This window comes from Lissotriton helveticus, chromosome 3_1 (genome assembly GCF_964261635.1).
Source record: "Lissotriton helveticus chromosome 3_1, aLisHel1.1, whole genome shotgun sequence".
Classification (NCBI taxonomy): Eukaryota; Metazoa; Chordata; class Amphibia; order Caudata; family Salamandridae; genus Lissotriton; species Lissotriton helveticus.
In genome coordinates, this window is record NC_136061.1 from 1,556,798,032 (window position 1) to 1,556,823,388 (window position 25,357).

The 25,357-nt window shown below is 44.8% G+C and overlaps 1 protein-coding gene across 1 annotated transcript in view; it reads right to left on the reverse strand.

Moving 5' to 3' along the window:
• ALG9 (ALG9 alpha-1,2-mannosyltransferase) overlaps positions 1 to 25,357 on the reverse strand; it is a 682,403-nt gene that overhangs the window by 393,265 nt on the left and 263,781 nt on the right. The window contains exon 11 of the mRNA XM_078682312.1: positions 221 to 350. Within this exon, the coding sequence (XP_078538438.1) occupies positions 221 to 350 (130 nt within the window). The remainder of the gene's footprint in view (positions 1 to 220; positions 351 to 25,357) is intronic.

Consider the following 25,357-nt stretch of genomic DNA (forward strand, 5'->3'; position numbering starts at 1 on the left):
CTATAACTCCCCACCTCTATGTTGCCACTGACGCTTTTGTACCTCCTCTCCCTTGCTTCAAGTCTATCTACTCAGCAAAAATAAATGCTTTCTCATCTTCTGGTCCTACTTACAAGTTGATGTCAATCCTAACAACAGTTCAGCTCAGGACAAAATGTTATATTACTCTCATTGAATATGTGGTTAAACATGACAAGATGTGTAGCCTGATGGTACCAACCTTTAAATAATGCAATGGAGCGCGAGAGAGACAAAAGTCCAAAAAGAACAACTGTCCCAAGAGCCAGCCAGTTGGATGAAATTGTATAGTGCTCAGGACGATATCTCTGGAAGAGGTAGTGGTAACATTTCTGAAAATAAAATGAGAATTAAAATATAGACTAAGTGCTGCATCCAATATTCACTTGGTACACAATGTTCAAATACATTTTTCATTTCTTTTGATTACATCTTATGGTATTTTCCTATGATGTTTGCTGGAGTGTGGGGAAAAATGAGCCGGAGGAAGAAGTTACTTACCTTCTTTTTGGTGGATAATCTAACTGCAGATTTCTCAGTTTGTGAATATTCCCCAGGCATCAGACTAGATTTGGAAACTTTAAAGTAGTATTCCTGTGTACCAGTAGGTGGTGACAACCTCGGCCTGCTCCAGAAGTGACAAGATGAGCCACATGTAAGCAACATGCATGCATGCTCTGGAACAGACAAGCTGAGAAGCATGTAAGCACCACCCATGCGCGCTGTCAGTTGCTTTGTCAGACTTTTTGCACCCTCAAACGAGGAGCCCATCTGCAGATTGGCACGTCCAATGTGCATATGTATAAATTGGACCATTTTATATGGAAAAGGAGTCTGTTCACAGAATGAGGAGTGAGGAGGGTCAGTGAAAAATCCGCATTTAGGTGGAGGTAACACCAGAAAGATCGTTATTGAAGGCAAATAATTTGTTCTTCTGATGGATACATCTAACCGCAGACTCCTCACCTTGTGAATAGATACCACAGCAGTATCTCCCCAGGTGGTGGGTCTGTAAGCTGGCACAGACCAAAAAGTCCTGCCGGACCAAACAGGCAAAATGCCCATCTCGACGGACCTGACTATTAAGACACTAGTGTTTTGTGAACGTATGAACCAACGCCAACGTAGATGGCTGACAAATGTCCAAGACAGGCACTCGATCTGCCAACACAGTTAGTGGTAGAAGCTTTGGCTCTAGTGGAATCAGCCCATAAGCTACTGGGGGCTGCTACTTAGCCAGTGATTGACATATCTTGATGCAGAGAACAATCCCTAAGGAGATGGTCTGTTTTTGCAATGCCTTGCCCTTCTTTGCCTGCAGAACCATACAGAGAGCTTATCGTCCACCCGATGTTCTTTGGAGTGATCTATAGGAAAGCTTAATGTCCCTTTAGAATCTAAAAGATGAAGTATCTCCTTCTCTTCAGAGGCGTGAGGTGGAGCAAAGAATGCAGAGTGAGTGACAGCCTGGCCAACATGAAATAGAGAGACCACTTTTGGCAAAAAGAAGCTTGGGTCCTGAACTCCAACTTATCAGGGGAGATTGTTGTATAAAGTGGGTTAACAGAAAGAGCCTGTAGCTCTGGTGATGAGGAAGACCGTTTCAAAAGGGGTGCACATAAAAAAAAGTGAGTACTAAATTCAAGTCCCACTGTGGCATTACAAAGGGGTTTGGTGGGCATACATGTTGCAAAAGATCTCATGATAGAAAGTGATTTAAATAAAGAAGGCTGATCCGGTAACCGCAAAAAAGCTGAAAGAACTGACAAATAGCCTTCCACAGTGCCCAAAGCAAATCCTTCCAGGGCTATAGACAAGACAGACAGTTAAACGTTATACAACTTGACTTGTAGTGGTTCAGTCTGTATGGTGCAGCACCAAGCCACCAATTTGTCCCAATGACTGGTGTACATGAATTTGTAGAGGGACGCCTTGCCACCAAGATGACATCAATAACCTAAGTAGTATGGTCAAAGGACATCAACTGCCACTGCTCAACCTCTAAGAATTGAAAAGCAAATTGTGCAGGCCTGGGTGCAGCACCCCGCACTCTGCTGCAACAGAAAATCCCCCTTAAGCATAGCTTGATCAGAAGACAGATGCTCATGCCCAAGAGTTCTGGGGGACCAGACTGTCCTGGCCCACTCTGGGTCCACAAGGATGACTTGGGCCCGGTTGTTCGTGATCTTCTTCAGAACTCGGGGAAGGAGGGACAGCAACAGGGAAGCATACAGGAGTCCCAAACTCAACCCTAGCCTGAATGAGTCTGCGAGAGTGAGACATCTTGGAAACTCTAAGCTGCTAAAGTGTTCACATTGAACATTTTTGGTGGTAAAGAAAAGATCAAGCCATGGTTCTCCCCACTGATGGAAGATGTCCTGCGCTACCTCCAAGTGTAACTGCTATTTGTGGTCGTCTAGACGTCAGCTGCTGAGTGTGTCCGTCCTGGCCTTTAGAAATCCCACCATGTGATTCACAACCAGAGAAGGTCCCTGGTGATCCAGTTGCTTCCAGAGGCGTAGAGCCTCTTCAGACAAGACCCACGACCCCAGCCCGTCATGTTTGTTGCAGTACCAATGGTGGTGGTGTTGCCCGTGAACACCTGCACCAGCCTTCGTCTGACGATGAGCTGAAAGGCGTCCAATGCCAAATGAATCACCCCCAACATTAAATCTGGTTGGAGTAGGGAGAAGGGTCTGCCACATATCCAATCACAGTCCAGTAGCCACCACTGCAGATCTTTTGCAGTCTTTTCTGAACTCTGGATACAATCTGACATCTTCCTCTACTGCTGTGCCCACTGGGACTTGAGGCCCCCCTGCAGAGCCTGCATGTGCTATCTGACATGTTTGACCAGCGTGATGCAGAAGGCCTACAATACCAGCAGCCTTTCAGTCATCTGCCATGAGATCCAGGACAGAGGCTGAAACATCAGAATCTTAGCTCGAATTTACTCAACTCTCTGCTCTGGGGGGAGGCAAGAAACAGTGCCCTATTCAGAATAGCTCTGCATTAGCATTTTACGCATCAATATTTTAGTGAATAAAACATTATTATTATGTTAGGTTTGATAGAGATACTAAAATAATATGATTACAGTTGAAACGATGTTAATTGGATGTGCAGAAGTGTGTTTATTAATGTAGTTTAATGGTGCACATTTTCATAAATTTTTCATATCAGTTAATATGGATGCTGCTTGATGCTGCAAATTACACTCATGTCTTCCCAACACCATCGCATTCCCCTGTGATATCTTCTCTCCCCACAGGCTAGGCAGAATAAGAGGCACGCTGATATCAAAATGTATTTGACCAATGTGCATGTACTGTAAATGAACATTCAAGTGTTTGTTAATAATTTGTATCATGTCAAGGTTTTTCAGTTCTCCTGTTACTAGGCCTAGTACTCTTCAGTTAGTGTATGACTTATTGTTTAAAAAATGTTGCATTTAGTCAAACTTCCTATGACAATGTGTTACTGAAGCCGCTGGATGTTTTCTTAAAAAATGGGATAGTGCTAACGTCTGATGTTATAACATGGAGTTTTCTCATCTGTTGAAAGGAAATGATACATGGGATCACACCATGCTGAAACTGTGGTTTTGCAAATTTTCTAGGCAAAATCTTCGTCTAACAACCCCTTGATTCTGGGGGTGAGCCAGGGATTTCCCTGAACATCTATTAGTTAGGGATACTGTATGCTCCTCTTATGATTTTGCTGTTCATTGGGACTTGGAATAATTCTAATTTCTTGACAATGTATTCTGCATTTGAGCCTTCGTGTCATATTTTTCATTTCTCTGTACGCCTTAATTGAGATTTTGTAATAAAACCCTTTAACTTTCTCTAATCTAGCACTCAATTATTGAGTGGTCCCAGTTATTTATTTACAGCTCTTCAACACAAATGATGGGCATGATGTTGAGGAGGGTGTTCTTCATCTCAAGAACAGGGTGATGGAGCAGAGCTTCTAAGTTCAATCTGGGTGATTTAAATTTAGGGGTGCATTAAATTTGGGGTTCGGGGTCCTTCTCCCACAGCTTTAAAGAAGGGGAGAATAAACAAAGGAGCTAGGTGTGACTTCAGCAAGTTGACAGTGAACCCCAATGATGTTAGGAGGTTCGACATTGCCTAGAGTTCGTTGACAGCTAGACAACAGCCGGTCATTGAGGTGTTCACTTTTGGGAACACACGAACGTACAGGTGAGACCAAAAGGGAGCACTAAAAACAGAACATGCTCCTGGCCCACTGTAAACTGCAGGTGGTGCCTATGAGCCTGCAGGATAGGAACAAGGAAATAAGCATCCTGCAAGTCCAATGCCACCAACCTCTCACGGGGGTGTAGGGCAAGCAAGACTTGGACTAACGTGAGGATCTTGAATTGTCCCTGCGCAGAAAGGCATTGGGAAGGTGGAGCTCTAAATAGTGATTAAGACCTCTGTTCTTCTTCGACACAAGGAAGCAGCAGGAATAACATCCAGCTCCTACATTTGATACCAGAATCCTTTCGATGGTCACTTTGGACAAAAGTACCTGCACTTTGTGCTGCAAGATGGACAGGCTGTCCTCCGTCAGCCACCCTGGAGGTGGTGGAAGGTGCAGCCAGCTGGAATGAAATGGGAGGGCATAACGCTGATGTGCAATCTGGAGGACCCACTTGTCAGACACGATGGTTGTTTGCCAGAAAGGGCACGCAAAAGCAGTTTTGCAGATGCTGGAGGGGCAGGGGACTGAGCTGCACATGGCCCTTGATGGGCATTGTCTTCATGAAACACGACCTCAGTCATGAAAAGGGTGAAAGGCCTGCTGAGCTCGTGTACGGGTCTGGTGTTTACAAAATGAAACCCCATATTATAGGAACGGAGGGGAACAAATTGCTGCTATATTTGTCAGGTGGTGACAGACAGACACAAACAATATGCTGTGTCCCTGCTTACGTTAAACTATTCTAGGGCCTAAACAGTTTTGCAGCGAAAAAGGCAAGTGCCATAAAATGGCATGCCCATTAAGGAGGCTTGGACATCTCTGGAGAAGCCTATAGACATTATCCAGGTACAACGTCACACTCGTTCCCATTGCCCCACCTCAAATTTTGCTGCATCATGCTCATCCTGGATAGCTTGAGTTAGGGGCGTCCGGAGGTCGTCCTGCACTGCTGGTAAAACATAAGCCACTTGTCCCATAGGTCATGGAAGTAGCAGCCTAAAAGACAATTGGTGTTTACTGGTCACAAAGCAAGTCTTGTAAAGGAAAATATATGCTTGCCAAATGATCAACTGTATTTGATTAAAGACCAGGTGAAGTGGTAGAGAAGATATTGGGATTTACTTTAATGGTGGACACCTGCACTACCAAACTCTCCGGTGTACGATGTTATGTAAAAAACTGGGTTGTTTGTTGATGGACAATGGCGTTAAGTGAACTGTTTATTAGTTGGTGGTCCCAAACATGGTTTTGCCCAAGTGCCCAAATGGGTATCTGTGAGGGCTTCATTAAATGGCAACAGAGGTTCTGTATGCACTTAGAATGTAGGATTTCCTAGGCCCTTAGTAAGCTGTCCCGGCTGCTTGGGGCCTGCACCAGCCCCCAGTACGGCCATCAAGAACCTTGGCTTTTGGTTGGACCATGAGCTGACCAAGGAGACCCAAGAACGGAAGGTGGCAGGCACGTGCTTTGGGCTACAAAGAATGCTTCGCAAGGTCCTTATGCTTATCCCTGCACAGTTAAGGAAAATGGTCATACATTACTTGGTCACCTCACGACTGGATTACGGGAATTCGCTCTTCTTAGGCATGCCCAAATATGTGATTAGGAAGTTACAGGTAGTTCAGAACGCTGCAGTCAGACTCCTGTATCAAATCCCAATGAAAGAATCAGTTTCGGCTCACCACAGAAACTTACACTGGCTTCCGATCGAGGCCAGAATTAGGTTCAAAGTACTTTGCCTAACCCACAGAGCTAAAAATAACAAAGGACCCAGCATGATTAGGAAGTTGGTGTGCCAACATCTTCCCAACAGATGTTTGAGGTCAGGCTCTCAGCGCCAGCTCAAAAACACCTGAATAAAAAGGGCCAGACAGGGTAAGAGAGCTTGTTCCCACTTGGTGCCCAAGCTGTGGAACTCACTCCTGCGAGAGTTGAGATTTACATCCGCAGAGGCAACATTTAGAAAAAAATTGAAAACATGGTTGTTCACCGAGGGCAACTAAGTGCCTGTTCTCTCGCTGTCATTTCATCTGTCCACTGCTTAGCGCTGGGAAGCCTTTGGGTAGTCATGCGCTCTATAAATCGTTTTAATATTAACATTAACTTGACCATGCAGAAGAAACACCATTCGAACCTTAGTCTTCATCTCCATAGTTGGGAGTTGTACGTCTAATACATCTGCCGCCCTTTGCACAATGATGGTGAAGAAGGCCCTTTTCTCAGTCTGTAGCAGTTTTTATTTGGGGACAAAATTATCCCCTTCATCAAAATTGTCACTGTCCGAGTCAGTGGCGAAAAGACTGTGCAAAGTTTGAGCACTAATGCGTGGTAAGGAGATAGTATCAGAATCTGAAGGAGTGCCAATCGGCTATGCTCCAGTTGGAGTTGAGCATAGTTTTGGTTGAGGTCATGGAGGATTCTGCTCACGTCAGAAAGCACAGTATGCTGCAAATCCACATCCAGCATCTGCAGCCTCTAAACCAGTGTCGATGCAAAGGGAATCCGGTGCAGAGGGTGGCACCAAGACGGAAGTCGACAGCAGAGCCAGTGCTAAACACAAAGTGGGTTCAAGGGGCACAGATGACAGAGAACAGACCCGCCGGCAGAAGCCCGATTGGAGGCACCTTCAGATCATTGGAGGCATGAAGGCACACTAAAGGGAACCAGTAAAGTGCTGAAAATGTGTAGCATGGCCTCCCTTAAGGCCTCTACTTGCAGGGTCGGAAATTCAGGGTGAGTCGATATCAACCCTAGTGGAGATCAGGAGCGGGACCGGGCGGCACACTGATGCCCTTGCACCCTCTTCAGAGTCTGAGAGTGGCGCGAAAGTGCAAATCCCTGCTTACACTGCTTATGCTTCTTCTTGGACTTGCATGAAGACTTTGACCACGATGATGAATTACCATAGGAACAACTTTGGGAACTGGACAAGGCTTTCCTTTGGACTTTGATCAGTCATGGCATGGAATCTTCTACTGTTTCGCAACACAGAGCTTTGCCTCACGGTCCCATTTGGCCTTTGCATTCATCTGGGCGAAGTAATTACAGACCCTGCAATCATGCTCCAAATCCAGTCGCCACAGACATAAATAGTGAGGGCCTGTCTTCGACATCTCTTTGTGACAGTCAGAACACAGTTAGAACACTATAGTCTTAGGAGGTGACATTTTCTCTTGCACACTGCAATATTGTGCAAAAAGGAAAGGTCCTGAAAGACCTAGGAGTAGCTCTGGATCGGCATCTGAAGGCTTGAAAAGAAAGGATCTGCCATCTGCAGGCTAGAGTGGCACTTGTATGCGGCTTTGCTTGTCACTTCTGGAGCAGACTGATGTCAGCGCAAAGCCGCACAGCCCTACCAACAGGCACACAGAAGCACTACTTCAACGTTTCAGGATCCAGTATGACGCCTGTGGAATATTCACAAGGTGAGTAATGTGCTGTAAGAAGTATCCATCAGAAATAGAATAACATAACACATTTTCCAAGATAAAAACTAAGTGGCAGATTCACAAAACTAACTTAAGACAAAATCCTAAACTTACTACCATTTACTCATTTTGGTATTCACAGAAGGCACTTACTCATTTTGGTATTCACAGAAGGCACTTACTCATCAGTGAGTAAGTGCATTCTGTGAATACCAAAATGAGTAAGTGCCTTTTGTGAATACAAAAATGAGTAAGTGCCTTTTGTGAATACCAAAATGGTAGTAAGTTTAGGATTGTGTCTTAAGTTAGTTCTGTGAATTGGGCCCTAAGGAGGTATGCTACAACTTATACAAAAATATTATTTCAATGCACTTAAAATAGAACAGAACTTTGAGTGTATAGTATAGATAGCCTGCAGTACTACTTAAACTACAAATCTTATGCCAATGCCAAAAATGGACTGCAGTTCAATGCACACGGAGCACCAATTAAACTGCTACTAATGATAACAACAACAACATTAATAAGAATAATTTAGGCAATAGCACAAAGCAAAACAATAATTTTTTCTAACTACTTTACAAATAGGTATTAATATTACTCAAGTCAACAATGCTCATTGAATTTACCTATGAAGGAGTACAAGTTTGTTTGGCCTCAATAGTGTTTAAATCTGCGATCTGCATGCCTTTGCAAGGGCACTGTAGTTAGGAAAACAAGGGGACCCCTATAAGTGAACCTAGGGTAGACTAATGTTTTAGAAAAATAATGCTTCTTATGTGGCCAAAAAGGTCCAAGGAAGAAAGCGGTGTCAGAATTAGTGACAATGCGCTAGAGTCGAGATAGATAATAAATATCTCAGGGAGCGACAAGTAATATGAACAGGGACATGTAAGTCAAAATAACGTTTGTTAATTACTTCATGAAATTATGCGAGGAAAAATTCAGGTGCTCACATAGTGAAGTGACAACAAGCGAGGCGTGCTAAGTGGGGCTGACTAAAATATAAAAACATTTGCAAGGACACTGAGCACACTTAGGGATTGAAATAGCTCAATTACCAAAAAAGTCACAACCAAAATTGTCTTCTGCAGGCTTACTTTTTGGTGAAAACTTTGATATACAAAGCTGTTGTTGTTCCTCCATATTTCCAGTTTCTATATTTTTAGAAATTCCAATTATACTTGACGAACGCTTTATTTACAGTATCAGAACTAAATTAACCAACAACATACACTTATGGGAGCTATTATAGAACCTGAATCCTTGGAAAAGTCTAAGGACAATGTGCAATGACTGGATTTGCCTTTAACTTTCAAAAAGTGTTGGCAGGTCATTTGAATGGTATTTTACAAAAAAGGGTAGAAGTACTCTATAATAGTGCAATATTTTTATTGATATCAGATATACATATCTGTCCAAGACAAGTAAACTGTGAAAATAACAATTTCAGTTGCTGTATTTGAGATCAGTCACCTGAACAAAAGCAGCAGGTTTCAGGAATAACAAGCAATTGGTTTCGCTCAGTTAATTTAGGCATGGAGCTATCTTCTAATGCACAATGTATGCAACTTTCATTCTTAGACAATAATAGAAGGGTATAAACATACAAATCATATTGGATTGATAAAAGTAGAAGTATGAAAACATCCGTCAAAAAACTGAGTAAACTATGTGGACAAGAATTTTGTCCACAAAGAATAGAGCAAATCTATGGTTTACAGGGAAGTAGTGCAGCTTACCACTACACCTGGGAAAGGTTATGATTAGGTGTCTAAGCCCATACCAGCTGGAAATGCTTGTAACTGAAGGTCAGTTAACAGTTAAATGGGGAGCATGGAGATAACCGTGAAGGGAGAGAGGGGCAGTGTACATAAGAAAGAGTACCGTAAAGCAACAACACAATTTGTCTCTATTGAATGCTGATTAAATATTTTGTTTTCCTAATCATGCTTTGGATATAATTTCATTTTGCATTCACTTAGTCTACAATGTTGTTTTGATTGTGTTAAAATAGGAGTCTTCAGCATTGGTATTAAAGTAGGAGGTATAAATCCAGGTCAGGTTTTCAGGTGAACCACTGACTAAGGTACATAAGTTTCATTTAGATACAATATCCTGAAACTCTGGTATGGACGCGGCCAGCCAGGACCTACATTGGACGCCTGTTGCATAAAGCGATCTGATGTTAAAACCTATGTAAACAACTGTATGCAAAGAGCCTGAGACAGAAGCGGAGAAATGTTGAAATGCCTTGCATGACATTGAGATTTTTATATAAGATTGCACAATAAGGTAGTGGATTATTTTAGTAAGCAAAGCAACTATTTAAAACTAAAAAACAATAACCACATATTATCATTCTCAAAATCTAACACACACTGTCAAGTCTATATTACTTTCCAAGACTAAAGTATCTAAGATTGAGGGTCTTTATTAAAATAAATACACTTTCACACTATTCAAACACGATAACCTCTTAGACCTCCTGAAACACAGAATGGGCCTATCTGGGACAGTGCTAAGCTGGTTCACTTCATTTCTCCAAAATCGGACACAACAATTCAAAATCAAGATCACCCTCTCCAAACCCGTCCCAGTGAACCTGGGGGTACCGCAAGGTTCAGCACTATCCCCAACACTGTTCAATCTCTTCCTGGAACCTCTAACTGAAATTCTACAAACCTCTAACGTGCAATACCACATGTATGCAGATGATACACAGCTATATCTCAAGATACACACCCTAGAGGACATCCAACTACTTAACATAGCTCTTAGGAACACCCAAACTTGGCTGGCAGAAAATCATCTTAAACTGAACGCGCTACAGACTGAATTTCTCCTAATAGCCCCGCCGGCTCAAATCCCGAAAATGCAAGATTGGATCAAACATATCACGGCGTTCAACGTACAACCGACCATTGTGGACTCAGCGAAGTCACTTGGAATAACTTTAGACAGTAACCTCAACATGCAAAAACATATCAGCAATGCTACAAAGGGAGCCAATCTTCAGATAAACACATTGAGGAAACTAAAACCCTTCCTACCACACAATGACTTTAAGCAGGCAGTACAAGCTCTGGTTATACCCAGAGTGGAATATGGTTGTGTCACCCTTTGTAGCCTGCCCAAAGCATCAACCGCACCCCTTAGAGCTTCAATCAACGCGGCAGCAAGACTCATAACTGGATCTAAACGTAGCTCCCACATTACTCCGGACCTTCAATAACTGAACTGGCTACCCCTAGATGCGAGAATTCAGCTGAAAATTGAGTGCATGACGCACGGAGCCTCACATCAAAATACCCCCAGCTACCTGGCACAGAAACTGACGATCTCTGGTGGGACCAGATCCTCAAGAAATGCTGAAAATGTACTACTGAAACCACAAAAATTCCATAAGAAAAAAACCTATAACAGATCCTTCTCTGGGATGGCACCCATAATTTGGAATGCCTTACCCCCAGAAATCAGACTTAACCCTTCCACTGCTGCTTTTAAAAATGAAGTTAAATCCATCCTCATGGCTAAATACACATGAGTATGGTCTACTGAATCAAGGTGGTGAAAGGCAGCTAGCTCTTAACCACAAGTCACTTATTAATGCGAAATATAACTATATTGTCTTTCTTTATTATATTCGTTGTACCTTTGTACCTCTGTGTGGATCTACTATTATTGCTTGTATATGTAACATTTACTGTTTTTATAGCGCTCTGATATCCGCTAGGATCTTGTTCGCGCTTTATAAAACTTTCAAAATAAAATAAATAAATAAGTACAGTATGGGCATGGAATTATACAATATATGTGCCCCATATTTCGCTTTCCCGTTGATGTCAATACAATAAGAGAAACATAACAATTAGGTTATGACATATCAGAGGAGGACATTAAGTAGGCTGTAAGAAGGCTCCAAATGTCTTTTGGGCATGCTCACATCAGTAATTCCTCAGCAAAGTATTCTAGCTGTTCCATGCACTAGACCATGTCTACAATCCATTGTTTCAACTTAAGTGAACATTTTGCCCACATTTCATAGCTACTCTCCGCTTTGTGAGCAACAGTGTAACTGCCACAACCCGTCTGTGAGCTGGTTGGAGTGGTTTAATATAGAAGGCACAATTGTGGGGTATAGGGAACCATTTCTGACCCCATAATTATGAGGGCATTCATTATCTCAGTCCAGAAATGGTTAATTTGGGGGCATGACCAAGGGCAATTTGCCTCTGCTATTATCCCATATCTGAATAGTGTAGCTGCAGTGTAATGTGTTTGTTGGAGATATTGATAGTGTATAATGCAGAGATTGAAGTTGGAAGTAACATGTCAGTAAGTGTACAAAAGAATACCCATCCCTCAACAGTAAGGGGTGTGCTTAGTACTGCATTCCATCTGTTAAAGGCCTGTTGCCTGTCAACATACCTCTCCTTCAGAGTGGCATTGTATAGTGTAATGATATGATTTGTAATGATAAGGCGGTGACGGAGGTATGTGAAAGTTAGGAGACGGGTTTGTGGTTGATCTGCAGAAAACTCAGAGAGTGAAATAAAGGATCCGCCGGTGAAATACATCCCCCATGGTTGTAAGGCAGATATCTTTCAGTAGAGCCAGAGTCCCAGTGTCTTGCATTACAGACAATTCCGGGTGGTGTGCGAGGGGGAGTTCTGGGGAATAAAGCGGTGTCTTTTTGGCCCAGGCACTGAGAGTTAGCCACGTCGACGTGCATTTTACTGTGTTAATCTCGGAGCGGGGGATACCCGTCTGTTGCGTATATAGTTGCTATGTTACTCAGCACGGACCTTCCATTCTCTTATCATTCTAGAGCTTAAGGTCTGTGCAGTGTTCTTGTGATCAGTTGGATGTTGGACACGGACTGTACTGGATGCCCTCCGGTGATGCTGTAACTTGATGAATGAAACTACTTTATTTCTACTACCTGTTTCCTCTATACTTGACAATTGGCGACGGAGGTTGGTACAGCATCACCCCACAGACCGGCGTGCGAAGATTGGATTTTTGTTTACTCTGAGTGTTTTTAATGGGCTCCTTACTACTTTTAATTCCGACTTTGGATATTTGGTTGGATTTTTGTCTACGTTTGAAGTCTTCCAGCGATACTTGGACATGATTGCCATTTGTGGATAATTTGGATACTGCCCTGCATCGTCCTTATTCAACCGCCCGCATTTGCATTGTTTGAAACTTGCCTGTGCAGTTGAAGTGCGTGGCGACAGCAGCAGTTCTTGGCTGACGACAGTGTAAGAATTCTTCCTTTTGTGGAGTCTGGAGTGCGGACGAGTCTCCTGCCAATGAGCCTTCTAGCATCTTCAGCTCCCTGTTTTCCTGAATTCTTTGTCAAGCTTTACGTGCGTAGTACGCTGCACGTTCTCCAACGTGAGTCTACATCATTACGTTTTCTCACGCAAAGTGTGGCCATTTTGTTTTGCATACGTATCCTAGCAACCCCTGCTCCTGGTATTGCCAACTTCATTACCACTCAGCAATTATTTATTTTGTTTTTGTGCTTTTTCTGAACAAGGAAAAGCACAAAACACTGTTGGGATTATTTTTTATGAACATTGAACAGTGCTCTACTCCTTTTCTTGGCATATTATTTTTTTGTTTGTGCATAACATTCATTACTTTATTGCAAGATGTCTACTCAACACTATAACTTGGCTCCTCCTTAGTGCTTTTGGTCTGCAGGTTCTTCTCCATGCATAAAATAGTCTGAATGGAAGGCGTATTTTATTAACTATATTGGCACTCTGTATGTTCAAGGGATAATGTCCCCAGCCATAAAAAAGTTTTTTTTATACTCTGTTGGACCTGAGGGACTTAAAGCTTATAGTCAAATGGTTAGAGTGAGTAGGGGTAGTGATGAAATTGTCTTTACTGCTGCTCTTAATGATTTTGATCGCTATTTTTCCCCTAAGGTATGTATCGGTATTACAAGGTATACGTTTTTTCAACGCAAACCAAACACTGATGAATCTATTTACACCTCCTTATCTCCTTAAGAACCTTGTATCTTGACTGCCAATTTGAGTTATTACAAGAAGATCTCATAAGGGACCAAGTTGTCATGCATGTTAGAGATTCTTCTATCCAGGATAGGTTGTCGATTCATGGTGACTCTAAATATGATGTTATTTTAGCTATAGTTAGGAAAGCTGAGATGTCATGCAGGAGTGGTAAGGAGGTTAGAGCAGAAGATAAAGATAAAATAGATTCAGCTAGTTCAGTTGTAGCTAAAGTAAATAATGCTGGTGCAAGTTCTAAAAAGCAAAATACTTTAAAGGAACATAATGTTTTCCCTGAAAAAGAGAAGTTTATTTGTTATAGAAGTGGCAGTAAATCTCATCTGGCTAACAACAACATTTGTCCTGCCTTAAAACAGAAATGTTCTGTTTGCAAATTGGTGGGACATGTTTCTAAAATGTGCAGAAAAGCCAAAGGTGGTAAGATTAAGCGTGTTGACGGTGATGACCAAGATGGAAGTGATAATGATGATAATAATACCAACTTCGATAGGTCTTACTTGTTAAACATCAGAGATTCTTCTCATATCGTTTTGATTTTCGACAATTTGGTCATCAAAAAGAAACCCACATGTAATATGACTATTGAAGGTACAGATATACAAATTTATGCTGATTCTGGATCTCCATATTCTAATGTGAAAGAGAATATTTGGAAGTCCAAATTTGTAGACAAACTGGGTTCCAGTTTAGATCCTTCCAATATCAATCTTGAAGGGTACTCATGTGACAGAATAGATATTATTAGGTCTCGCTTACTTATTTTCAGGTTCAAGGACCATGAATGCATTGCAAGGTTGTATGCTTCAAAAAAAGGACGTCTGTTTTGGGATAGTTCGAACAGGGTAAACTAAACATTATCCTCAATCCTAATATACCTGATCCTGTCATGGTTATGGGAGATTCTGATGAATATAGTAAAATGTTGTTGGAGAAATTTTCTGATGTGTTCAGAGATGACATCTTTGAGTTAACAAAGTTCAAACACAAGATAATTTTGAAGGATATGCATGTCCAAAAATCTTTAAAACTAGAAATATTCCCATTTCTGTAAGAGATGAAATAAAGAAAGAACTCGATAAATTGATGGAGAGTAAGATTATCGAAAAGCTTGAATCTTCGGAATGGATTTCCCCCATTGTAGTGGCCAGACAGGCTAACGGTAACATCAGATTTTGCAATGACTTGCGCCACCTGAATAATAATATCGTAATTGACCAATTTCCGTTACCTAGAATTTCTGAAATGTTGGCACTTATTGGCAAAGCAAAGTTTTTTTCATGTATTGACCTTTCAGCTGCCTACCATCAAATTGTTCTTGATGAAGATTGTAAGAAATACACTGCATTCGTTACACCTTTTGGATGTTATCAATTTAAAAGAATGCCCTTTGGTCTCACCTCTGCGGCAGCCGTATTCCAACGCACCATGCATAACATCTTTGGAAATTGTAAAAATGCAGCGTGTTTTGAGGATGATATCTTTGTGTTTGCCGACAACAAATTTGATCATGAGCACTCTTTAGATCTTGTTCTGGGTAGATAATCTTCCAATGGTTTGACTGAGAAACATCAAAAATTTAAATTTGGAGTTCTCCTGTGACTTATCTTGGTCATGTACTATGTGAAGATGGTATCAAACCTAAACCAGAACTAGTTGAGGCATTTCGGAGTGCACCTTCTCCTACTTCAAAGGATGATGTAAGGTCATTTTTAGGATTGACCGAGTTTACGCAAAATACATACCGAATTTCTCTTGCAGGATGTTCAATATTAGGCAATTACTCAAAATCAAAAGCAAATTTGTTTGGAGTGAGGGATGCGAGTAGAAATTAAAAGATGTGAAACTTACCATTGGTAATGCTCCTGCCCTTAGTAGTTTTGACCCACTTCTCCCCTGTGTTGTTACCACAGATGCCAGCTCCAAAGGTCTGGGAGCAGTTCTTGCACAGAGATGTGAGAAGGGTAAAGAAACCATTATAGCTTATGCTTCTAGAACTTTGATGTCCTCTGAAGTGAAGTACTCCACAATTGAAAGGGAAACCTTAGCATGTGTGTGGGCGTTGGAGCATTTTAGGGCAAAGAATGGGGATCTGCAGTGATCACAAACCTTTGGTACGTCTCCTCACCACTGATGGGATGATGAAGACTCAGCAAGAATTGCCAGAATGTCTATGAGGCTACACGTCTTTATTTAAAGAATAGTGTAAGTCCAGGGAAAAGAAAATGTCACTTCTGACTTCTTATCTAGACTTCCTGTACCCCTGTGGTGAGTCTGATGTCCCTAGCCTGTCCTGTGAATGGGGAGAGGGGCTGGGCAAAACAAAGTGCTCAAGAACCAGTTGTAACTGGGTCTCCCCTTGCCCTACAGCTTAGACAGAGGAAAAATGTGTATAAAAAGGGGCTGTGACCCCATGTATGTTGTTCACTCTGTTCCTACCTTGAGGGGGGCCTGCTGCTGCTGCTGGGCGCCAGGATGAACCGCCACTGGGTGCTGCCTCGCTGCAGGAGGGCCCTGTGAGCTGGCCCCTGGCCACAGCCTTTGCCCCCCTGCACCCTGAAGGACTTTCCCTGGACTTCTTTAGCCTGTAGCGCCTGGGAGCGCTTTGTTTTTCATCCTAGGAGGGGGATTTGCTGTCCTGAGGAGCGCTGTGCTCGGCCCAGGAGGACTGCTGGGGGCCTGCAGCACGGAGAGGCTGCCTGGGGATTCCCCCCCTTGTTTTGACGTCTGGCAGGTGCCCACCCTGCCTTTTTGTCCGCTTGCTTTGGCAGGTGCCCACCCTGCATTCTGGCCGTGTGTTTGTCCTGCTTAAATTGCAGGTGCCACCCCGATTGTTTGGCTGTTCTGGTGCACGGGTGCCCACACCGCTCATTTTGTTCTATTGCGGGTGCCTACCCCGCTGCTACATTTGCTTTTGCCCTCTAGGGTGCCTACCCCTTGTTTTGCCATGGAGATTGTGAGAAGTTGGCCTGATATATGATGCTCACTAGTTCTAGTGATCACCTTGTATCAGTCCAAACAACCCTTATGGTGATTGGTTGTAAGTCAACCTTATAGACCAGCTATCCTAATGGTAGCATGGACAAAGCAGTCTTTAGGCTAAACTCTTTTGGCATGTGAAGCCAGCTGTTTTACCACAATATAACCCCTTGAATACCAGATGAAAGGACACCACACATGTTGTTATGAAAATAAACAGTATATTTATTAATAACAACACCTCTGAACACTTTATGAGGTCAGAGGGCTAAGCACATGACAATCTCTTAGGAAAAATACGTTTAAGTTGCACGAATTACAATGGTGCCCTAGGGGCACGACAAACCATATACTAAGTAAGTGGAATGTGAAAGTCAGTAGAAGGAATGGAGCTGTCCAGAGGCTGTAGGATCGATGGGACCACGCTACACTAACACTAGGTAAGTAATAGGAGGCCCACGGAACGCGTGTGCAGAGTGTGAACTCACACGCGAGATGCGTAACAACGTCTATGGACAGTACAGTTCAAGTTAAAGGTAAGTACGGACAATCCTGACTAGGTAGGACTAAAACGACTGTGGAACTAGACACTAGGACAGTTAAACTACCCTGGAGCACCGAAGTGCCCTTGTTACCTCACCCACGGGCCGCGGGTGCATAGGGGTCAAGTGCGTCGGGTTCTCGCGTTGAAGTCAATGGAGCCTGAAAGAAAAGATGCTGCAGGCGACCAGGAGGAAGATGTCCGGTGCAATCCAAGGGTGGACTGGTGAAGAAGGAGACCTGAAAGCAGAGGGGACAATGTTCACAGTCACTAGCCAGTGACTGGAGTGGAACCAGGAAGGAACCAGATGTCGTCGTCGCGATCAGGTGAAGAGTGGACGCTTGACTCTGCAGCCACGTGGACCAGGAGGTGTATTCGACGACCAGGATGGAGGCACGAGCTGTCCCACGCAGGCTCTCGCTGTCGGCGGTGTTGGATCCGGAATCGGCGTCAACAGGCCTTGGCAAAGGCAACCCATGCGGTGAGTGGAGAAAGCGTCTGGTGCGGACTAGGAGAGTCCGGGGTGCCCCTCTTTTGGAAGGGAGCAAGGGCCAGTCAGGAGCAACCAGACCAGCAGCAAAGATTCAAAGATTCCTCGTCTAGGAGGCCACTAGCCAGCCGGCAAGTGACCAGACAACGCGTCAAGCAGCAAACAAGCAGAAGGGCCCCACGCAGATCTCGTGGATGCTGGAGGGCTGATCTTCGGTGCAGGAGCTGCTCGGGGTTGGGGCTTCTCAGTCCCCAGAGCACTTGGTCGAGTTTACCTCGGGAGTCGTGCTGGAAGCGAAGTGCAGTTTCTTCCGAGATGGCCGGTCCCACGTGTCTCGTCGCACCCACGGGTCTCAGCTGTGCTTCAGGTGTGAGTTGAGGTCGGAGAGGTCTGGGAATCCGGGTCTCGTCGGGCTCTGAAGTCTGGATCCTGAAAGGAAGACGACAAAGGGAAGCCGCTGGACGCTTGATGGTGCCTGCTTGTGCAGGGTGGACACTCCTTGCCCACAAGGGAGATTTCTTCAGTCTTCTGTGGAGCAGAACGTCGAAGTCCAGAGTTTCTTCTTGTAGAGTAGTTCAGGATTAATCTAATTTGGAATGGGACCAGCTCCTACCTTTATCCTGCTAAAGGGGGCTGCACTACCGACTAGGTCCCTCCCCTGGGTGGGACCAGGAAGGGGGGTGGTTACACCCCCTATCCTTTGTCCGGTTTCCCGCCAGAGCTGGGGCTGGAGTGCCCCAGCAACTGGTTTGAACCGGTGTATGCACAGGGCACCTTGTGTGCCCCAGGCATGTCTCATTCCTTTCAAGCCTACACTACCCAATACACAAAATCCTGTCTGGGGTGGTGCTAGCACCTCCCAAGGCAGGAAACCCTTTGTCCAAGCCGCCCTCACTGGAAGGACTCCCAGCAGCAGGAGGTCAGACTTGTGTCTGTGGTGGCAGCATCCATTTTGTGATGCCAAGGCTCGAGTTAACTTTAACCGGGGTTCACAGTTACATACATGTCGTGCCCCTCTAGAAGGGTGGAATGCTACCCCCGTCGCCAGAATTGGCGAGGGGGTAGTATTCCAATTCGTATGACACCTTACTCGACATGTTTTGATAATGCTATACCAGAGTTAGCATTTAACCGCGAGGTTGATAATGCACTTAAGAGTATATGGTATAGCGTTATCATGGAACAGCTATTAGGACTTGGTTCCGCAAGCTGCAGACGGGCTCAGCTCATGCCAGAGCACCATCTCACATAATTCCAAGCACTCTGCCCTCAGGATTGTTAAGGCCTGCCATAGGAGTGACTGATAGGAGGATATGTGTCCATTTTAGGGTTAGATATAGGTATACTATATCTACAGCAAAGGGTGATTACACCACCTTGCCCCAGCTGTCGTGCAGCCAGTTGTGTCCGTTTTAGATGGCCAGCCAGGGTTGGCATAATACATGCTTCAGTCCCTGGTAGGCCCTGGGTACACCTATGCCCTGCATACCTAAGGTACACTGTACAGGGACTGATAAGGTGGCCCAGTACCAATTGGTAAATGCACCTAAAGTACATGGTTGTCAATTTAGAGAGAGAACAGCTAGGCTGTGAGTCTGATTAGCAGGCCCACAGCCAGGGAAAGTCGTAAACCAGTGAAGCAAAAAGCAGAAATCTGGGGTGACCATAGGATTGCAGACCCCACACTCCTACATAACCAACCCCCCCCCCCCAAACCTAGGGACATTAAACTAACCTTGAGACCAGGTGAGTCTTCCTGTTCTAAGTGGAAATACCTGGAGAGACCATCTGCATTGCCATGGTCAGTCCCTGGTCTGTGCTCCACTGTAAAGTCCATCCCCTGTAGGGAAATGGACCACCTAAGAAGTTTGGGGTTTTCACCTTTCATCTGATTTAGCCATAAGAGGGGCTTATGGTCGGTCTGAATCTTGAAGTGAGTTCCAAACAGGTATGGCCTCAACTTCTTCAGGGCCCAAACCACAGCAAAGGCCTCCCTCTCAATAGCTGACCAACGTTTCTCTCTAGGGGTCAGCCTTCTGCTTATAAAAGCAATGGGCTGGTCATGACTATCAATATTCAGTTGAGATAGAACAGCTCCCACACCCAACTCTGATGCATCTGTTTGGACAATGAAGGTTTTGGAGTAGTCAGGACTCTTGAGAATAGGTGCAGTACACATGGCCTGCTTCAGGTCATCGAATGCCTTCTGACAGCTAACTGTCCACTGAACTTTCTTTGGCATTTTCTTGCTTGTCAAGTCATTAAGTGGTGTCACAATGGACCCATAATTTTTGACAAACTTCCTATAGTAACCAGACAGGCCCAAGAAAGCTCTGACCTGTGTCTGGGTGGTTGGAGGAGCCCAGTCCTTTATGGCCTGTATCTTGCTCTCCAATGGTTGAACCTGGCCTCCACCCACAAGGTGGCCCAGGTACACAACCTGACTCTGCCCTATCTGGCACTTAGTAGCCTTGATAGTGAGGCCTGCCTTTTGCAGGACCTCCAAAACTTTCCTCAGGTGGATCAGGTGATCCTCCCAGGTGGAGCCAAAGACAGCAATATCATCTAGATATGCTGCACAGAAGTCATCCAACCCAGTGAGAACTTGGTTCACCAACCTTTGAAAAGTGGCAGGTGCATTTTTCAAACCAAAGGGCATCACCACAAATTGGTAATGACCTCCTGGGGTAGAAAATGCTGTTTTGGCCTTGGCATCCTCAGCTAATCTGATCTGCCAATAACCAGCTGTTAGGTCAAATGTACTTAAGAAAGTTGCAGAAGCCAACTTGTCGATCAGTTCATCTGCCCTAGGTATTGGATGGGCATCTGTCTTAGTGACAGCATTGAGACCCCTGTAGTCTACACAAAACCTCATCTCTCTCTTACCATCCTGGGTGTGAGGTTTAGGCACTAGAACTACAGGACTAGACCAAGGGCTCTCTGAGGGTTCAATGACTCCCAAGTCCAACATCTTTTGAACATCCTTTTTAATGCAGTCCCTGACGTGGTCAGGTTGCCTGTAGATTTTACTCTTGACAGACAGACTGTCACCAGTGTCCACCTCATGGGTGCACCAGTTTGTCTGACTGGGGGTCAGTGAGAACATTTGTCTAAAGGATTGAAGAACCTGTTTACAATCCTTTTGTTGATGCTCAGAGAGGCTGTCAGAAAAGACTACACCATCTGCTGACCCATCATCAGGGTTCTGAGTGAGCAGGTCTGGGAGAGGGTCACTCTCTTCCTCCTGCCCCTCATCTGTGGCCATGAGCAAGCACATGTCCTCCCTGTTGGTTGACAAATGCCTTGAGCCTGTTTACATGAAGCACCCTGTGGGGGCTCCTGGGAGTTCCCATGTCCACCAAGTAGGTCACCTCTCCCTTTTGCCCAATGATGGTATGGGGTCCAGACCACTTGTCTTGGAGAGCTGCTGGGGCCACTGGCTCCAACACCCACACATTCTGCCCTGCATGATACACAGTTAGGACAGCCTTTTGGTCATGCCAAGCTTTTTGAAGTTCTTGGCTGGCCTCAAGGTTTTTAGATGCCTTCTCCATGTACTCTGCCATCCTGGAGCGGAGACCAAGTACATAGTCCACTATGTCAAGTTTAGGCTTTTTGAGAGGTAACTCCCATCCTTCCTTCACCAGACATAGGGGTCCTCTTACAGGATGCCCAAACAGAAGCTCAAAAGGGCTGTAACCAACCCCCTTCTGTGGGACCTCTCTGTAAGCAAACAGGAGGCAGGGTAAAAGGATGTCCCATCTTCGCCTAAGCTTTTCAGGTAACCCTTTTATCATCCCTTTGAGGGTCTTGTTGAATCTTTCAACAAGCCCATTGCACTGTGGGTGATAGGGTGTGGTAAATTTATAATTTACACCACACTCCTTCCACATTGCAGTCAAGTATCCTGACATGAAGTTTGCACCTCTGTCAGAGACAACCTCCTTAGGAAACCCCACTCTGGAGAAAACTCAAAGCAGGGTCCTGGCCACAACAGGAGCTGTAGTGGTCCTAAGGGGAATAGCTTCTGGATACCTGGTGACATGATCCACTACCACCAGTATAAATCTGTGCCCAGATGCTGTTGGGGGGTCCATTGGTCCAACAATGTCAATCTCCACTCTTTCAAAGGGAACCCCCACCACAGGTAGTGGTATAAGGGGGCCTTTGTTGTACCACCTGATTTGCCACTGGCTTGACAGGTGACACATGAGCGACAAAACTCTTTTGTGTCTTCAGACATGTGAGGCCAGTGAAAGTGTGGGGCAAGTCTGTCCCAAGTCTTGTTCTGGCCTAAGTGACCTGCAAGGGGAATCTCATGGGCTAAGGTGAGAAGGAAACCTCTAAGAGACAAGGGGATGACCAGCCTCCTGGTAGCACCAGGCTTGGGGTCTCTTGCCTCAGAGTATAGGAGTCCATCTTCCCAATGTACCTTATGGGCACCTGTAGCATTCCCTGCAGCCTCAGCAGCAGCCTGCTGTCTGAGGGGTTCAAGAGAGGAACAGTCTAATTGGGCCTGCCTCAAGTCTGCCCTGGAAGGTCCCCCTGTCCCAAGAAACTCAACCTGTTCAGGTTCAAGCTCTTCTAGGACAGTTCCTTCTGGGGTCTCTGGGTCAGCCTCCTGAGAGGGCTGATCCTCAACCTGAGGCGGGGGGGGAGGCTCTGCCTTAACCCTACCATTCTGTCTCTTGGGTAGTGTCTGGTCCATTCTTCCAGGATCCAGCACTTGTTCAGCTGGGCAATTCTTGGCCTGTGACCTAGTCACAGCAAGGACATGTGAGGAGAGACCTAGCATTTCTACACGAGTCCTGTACTCCACATCTGACCACAGTGAGGATTCCATATCATTGCCCAAAAGACAATCTACTGGGAGGTCTGAACTAACTACAACCCTTTTGAGGCCAGTTACCCCTCCCCAGGAGAAATTAACAACTGCCATACTGTGATTGGTAGTGACATTGCTAGCATTGGTTACTAGGTAATCTGAACCTAGCATGATCTGGTCAGGGTCCACAAATGTTGGTGTCACCATAGTGACACTGGCACATGTGTCCCTGTAGGCCTGAGCCATTTTTCCATTGATTAAAGGCGTTTGCCTGTATTTGCCCAGAGTACTAGGACTTACAGTAGGGGTCATATCCATGTCCCCAGTACAAACAAGAACTGCCTGAGTAGGTATTCTAACTAAGTCAGAACCCACCTCAGTTCCCAGGGTTAACCCAACTATAGCCTTGGGAGGAACACTACCACTACTAACTGCACTAGGGGGTGCAGGTGTCTTAGGGACAGTAGTGGTAGGAGTTTGGCCTTTCTTGGTGCACTCACTAAACCAGTGAGTTTTACTTTAACAGTATTGGCACCATGGTTTCTTGGGACCATCATTCTTCTTCTTTTGGGAATTTTGGGACCCACCCTCCTTAGGTTGTTGGGGCCCTGTTGAAGACTTCTGGTCATTTTGCTTATTCTCATTACCCTTCTGGTCTGCTTTCTTCTGGCCACCACCCTGGTTCTGGTTCTGCTGCTTGACCCTTGTCCTGACCCATCTGTCTGCCTTCTTTCCCAATTCTTGGGGAGAGGTCAGATCTGAGTCAATCAAGTGCTGATGCAACAACTGGTTCTGACAATTATTTAAGATTTGCTCTCTCATAATTAGATTATACAATCCTGTGTAATCAGTAACTTTACTACCCAGTAACCAGCCTTCCAAAGCCTTAGTGGCACAATCAACAAAGTCAGTCCAATCTTGAGCCTGAGTTTTCTGGGTGTCTCTGAACATCAACCTGTACTGTTCAGTGGTTAAGCCAAACCCATCAATCAGTGCAGTTTTCAAGACTTGGTAATCATTAGCATCCTCATCTCTAACAGTGAGGAGCTTGTCTCTACCTTTACCTTCAAAGGAGAGCCACAATATAGCTGCCCGCTGACTCTGGGGTACCTGCTGTACTTTGCAGGCTCTCTCCAAAGCAGTTATCCACTTGTGGATATCATCTCCTGTCTTATAGGAGGGCACTATTTTACTCAGGTGTCTATTATCTAAACTCCTGTCTCTATCCCTAGGGATATTGCTGCCACCAGTGGGGACTACCCCACTCAACTGTTGCTCTCTAGCAAAGGCAAGCTTCTCTTTGGCAAGGGCAAGTTCTTCCCTCTGGATCCTCAGATTAGCCTGCTTCATCCTTGCTTCATGCTCTCTCCTCTGAGGGGAAGTCATTCTCCTCTGGGGAGAAGTCATTCTCCTTTGAGCAGAGGCATGAGAGTGCACAGATCTATTGGAGTCCCTAGAAGGAGATCTATCTCTCCTAACCCCATAGTTAGGCCTGATTAGGGTTAGTACTGGGGGTCCCCCAGTCCCTTCCCTATACAGGTCTAGGTTGGCCCTTGTAAGTCTGCTGACTAACTCAGGACCTTTGTCTGCCTCATCCCCAGAGGTGTCCTCTTCTTCCTCCTCCTCCCCTACATTCTCTGTTTCAGGGAGGTCTGGATCACCAAGTGTACCTTCTAAGGGGGGCATGCTCCTATCTGGATTAGAGAGGTCTGTGTTGGCAGCCTTTCTTGCATCATATGTCTCTAAGAGACCTAACAGAAAAGGAGTGGTAGGGTTAGAACCCTGTTTCAATTTCCTGGAGGTACACAATTGTCTCATCTCCCGGAAACTGAGTGCTGCATATCTGGAAAGGACCTGCGGAGGGTCACTAACCACTAGGGGAGTCTCTGAAGGTAGACATGCTTTCTAGTGAGGTGTAAGTGATGCACCTACCTACACTATGGGTTTTCCTACTGGTCCCTTGCTAAGAGTTGTAGTCAGGGTGTGCTAGGCCCTTTCTACTACAACAGCTGGTTCAGTAGAACTCAGAGTATTTCTAAGCTTGTTATATGTACCTAGAGTACCTTATGTGATCTTTCAAATGATATTTCAAGATTATATTTGGTAAAAACAACAGCAAGCTCAAATCCCAACCGCTGCACACCAATGTGAGAAGTTGGCCTGACATATGATGCTCACTAGTTTTAGTGATCACCTTGTATCAGTCCAAACAACCCTTATGGTGATTGGTTGTAAGTCAACCTTATAGACCAGCTATCCTAATGGTAGCATGGACAAAGCAGTCTTTAGGCTAAACTCTTTTGGCATGTGAAGCCAGCTGTTTTACCACAATATAACCCCTTGAATACCAGATGAAAGGACACCACACAGGTTGTTATGAAAATAAACAGTATATTTATTAATAACAACACCTCTGAACTCTTTATGAGGTCAGAGGGCTAAGCACATGACAATCTCTTAGGAAAAATACGTTTAAGTTGCACGAATTACAATGGTACCATAGGGGCACGATAAACCATATACTAAGTAAGTGGAATGTGAAAGTCAATAGAAGGAATGGAGCTGTCCAGAGGCTGTAGGATCGATGGGACCACGCTACACTAACACTAGGTAAGTAATAGGAGGCCCACGGAACGCGTGTGCAGAGTGTGAACTCACACGCGAGATGCGTAACAACGTCTATGGACAGTACAGTTCAAGTTAAAGGTGAGTACGGACAATCCTGACTAGGTAGGACTAAAACGACTGTGGAACTAGACACTAGGACAGTTAAACTACCCTGGAGCACCGAAGTGCCCTTGTTACCTCACCCACAGG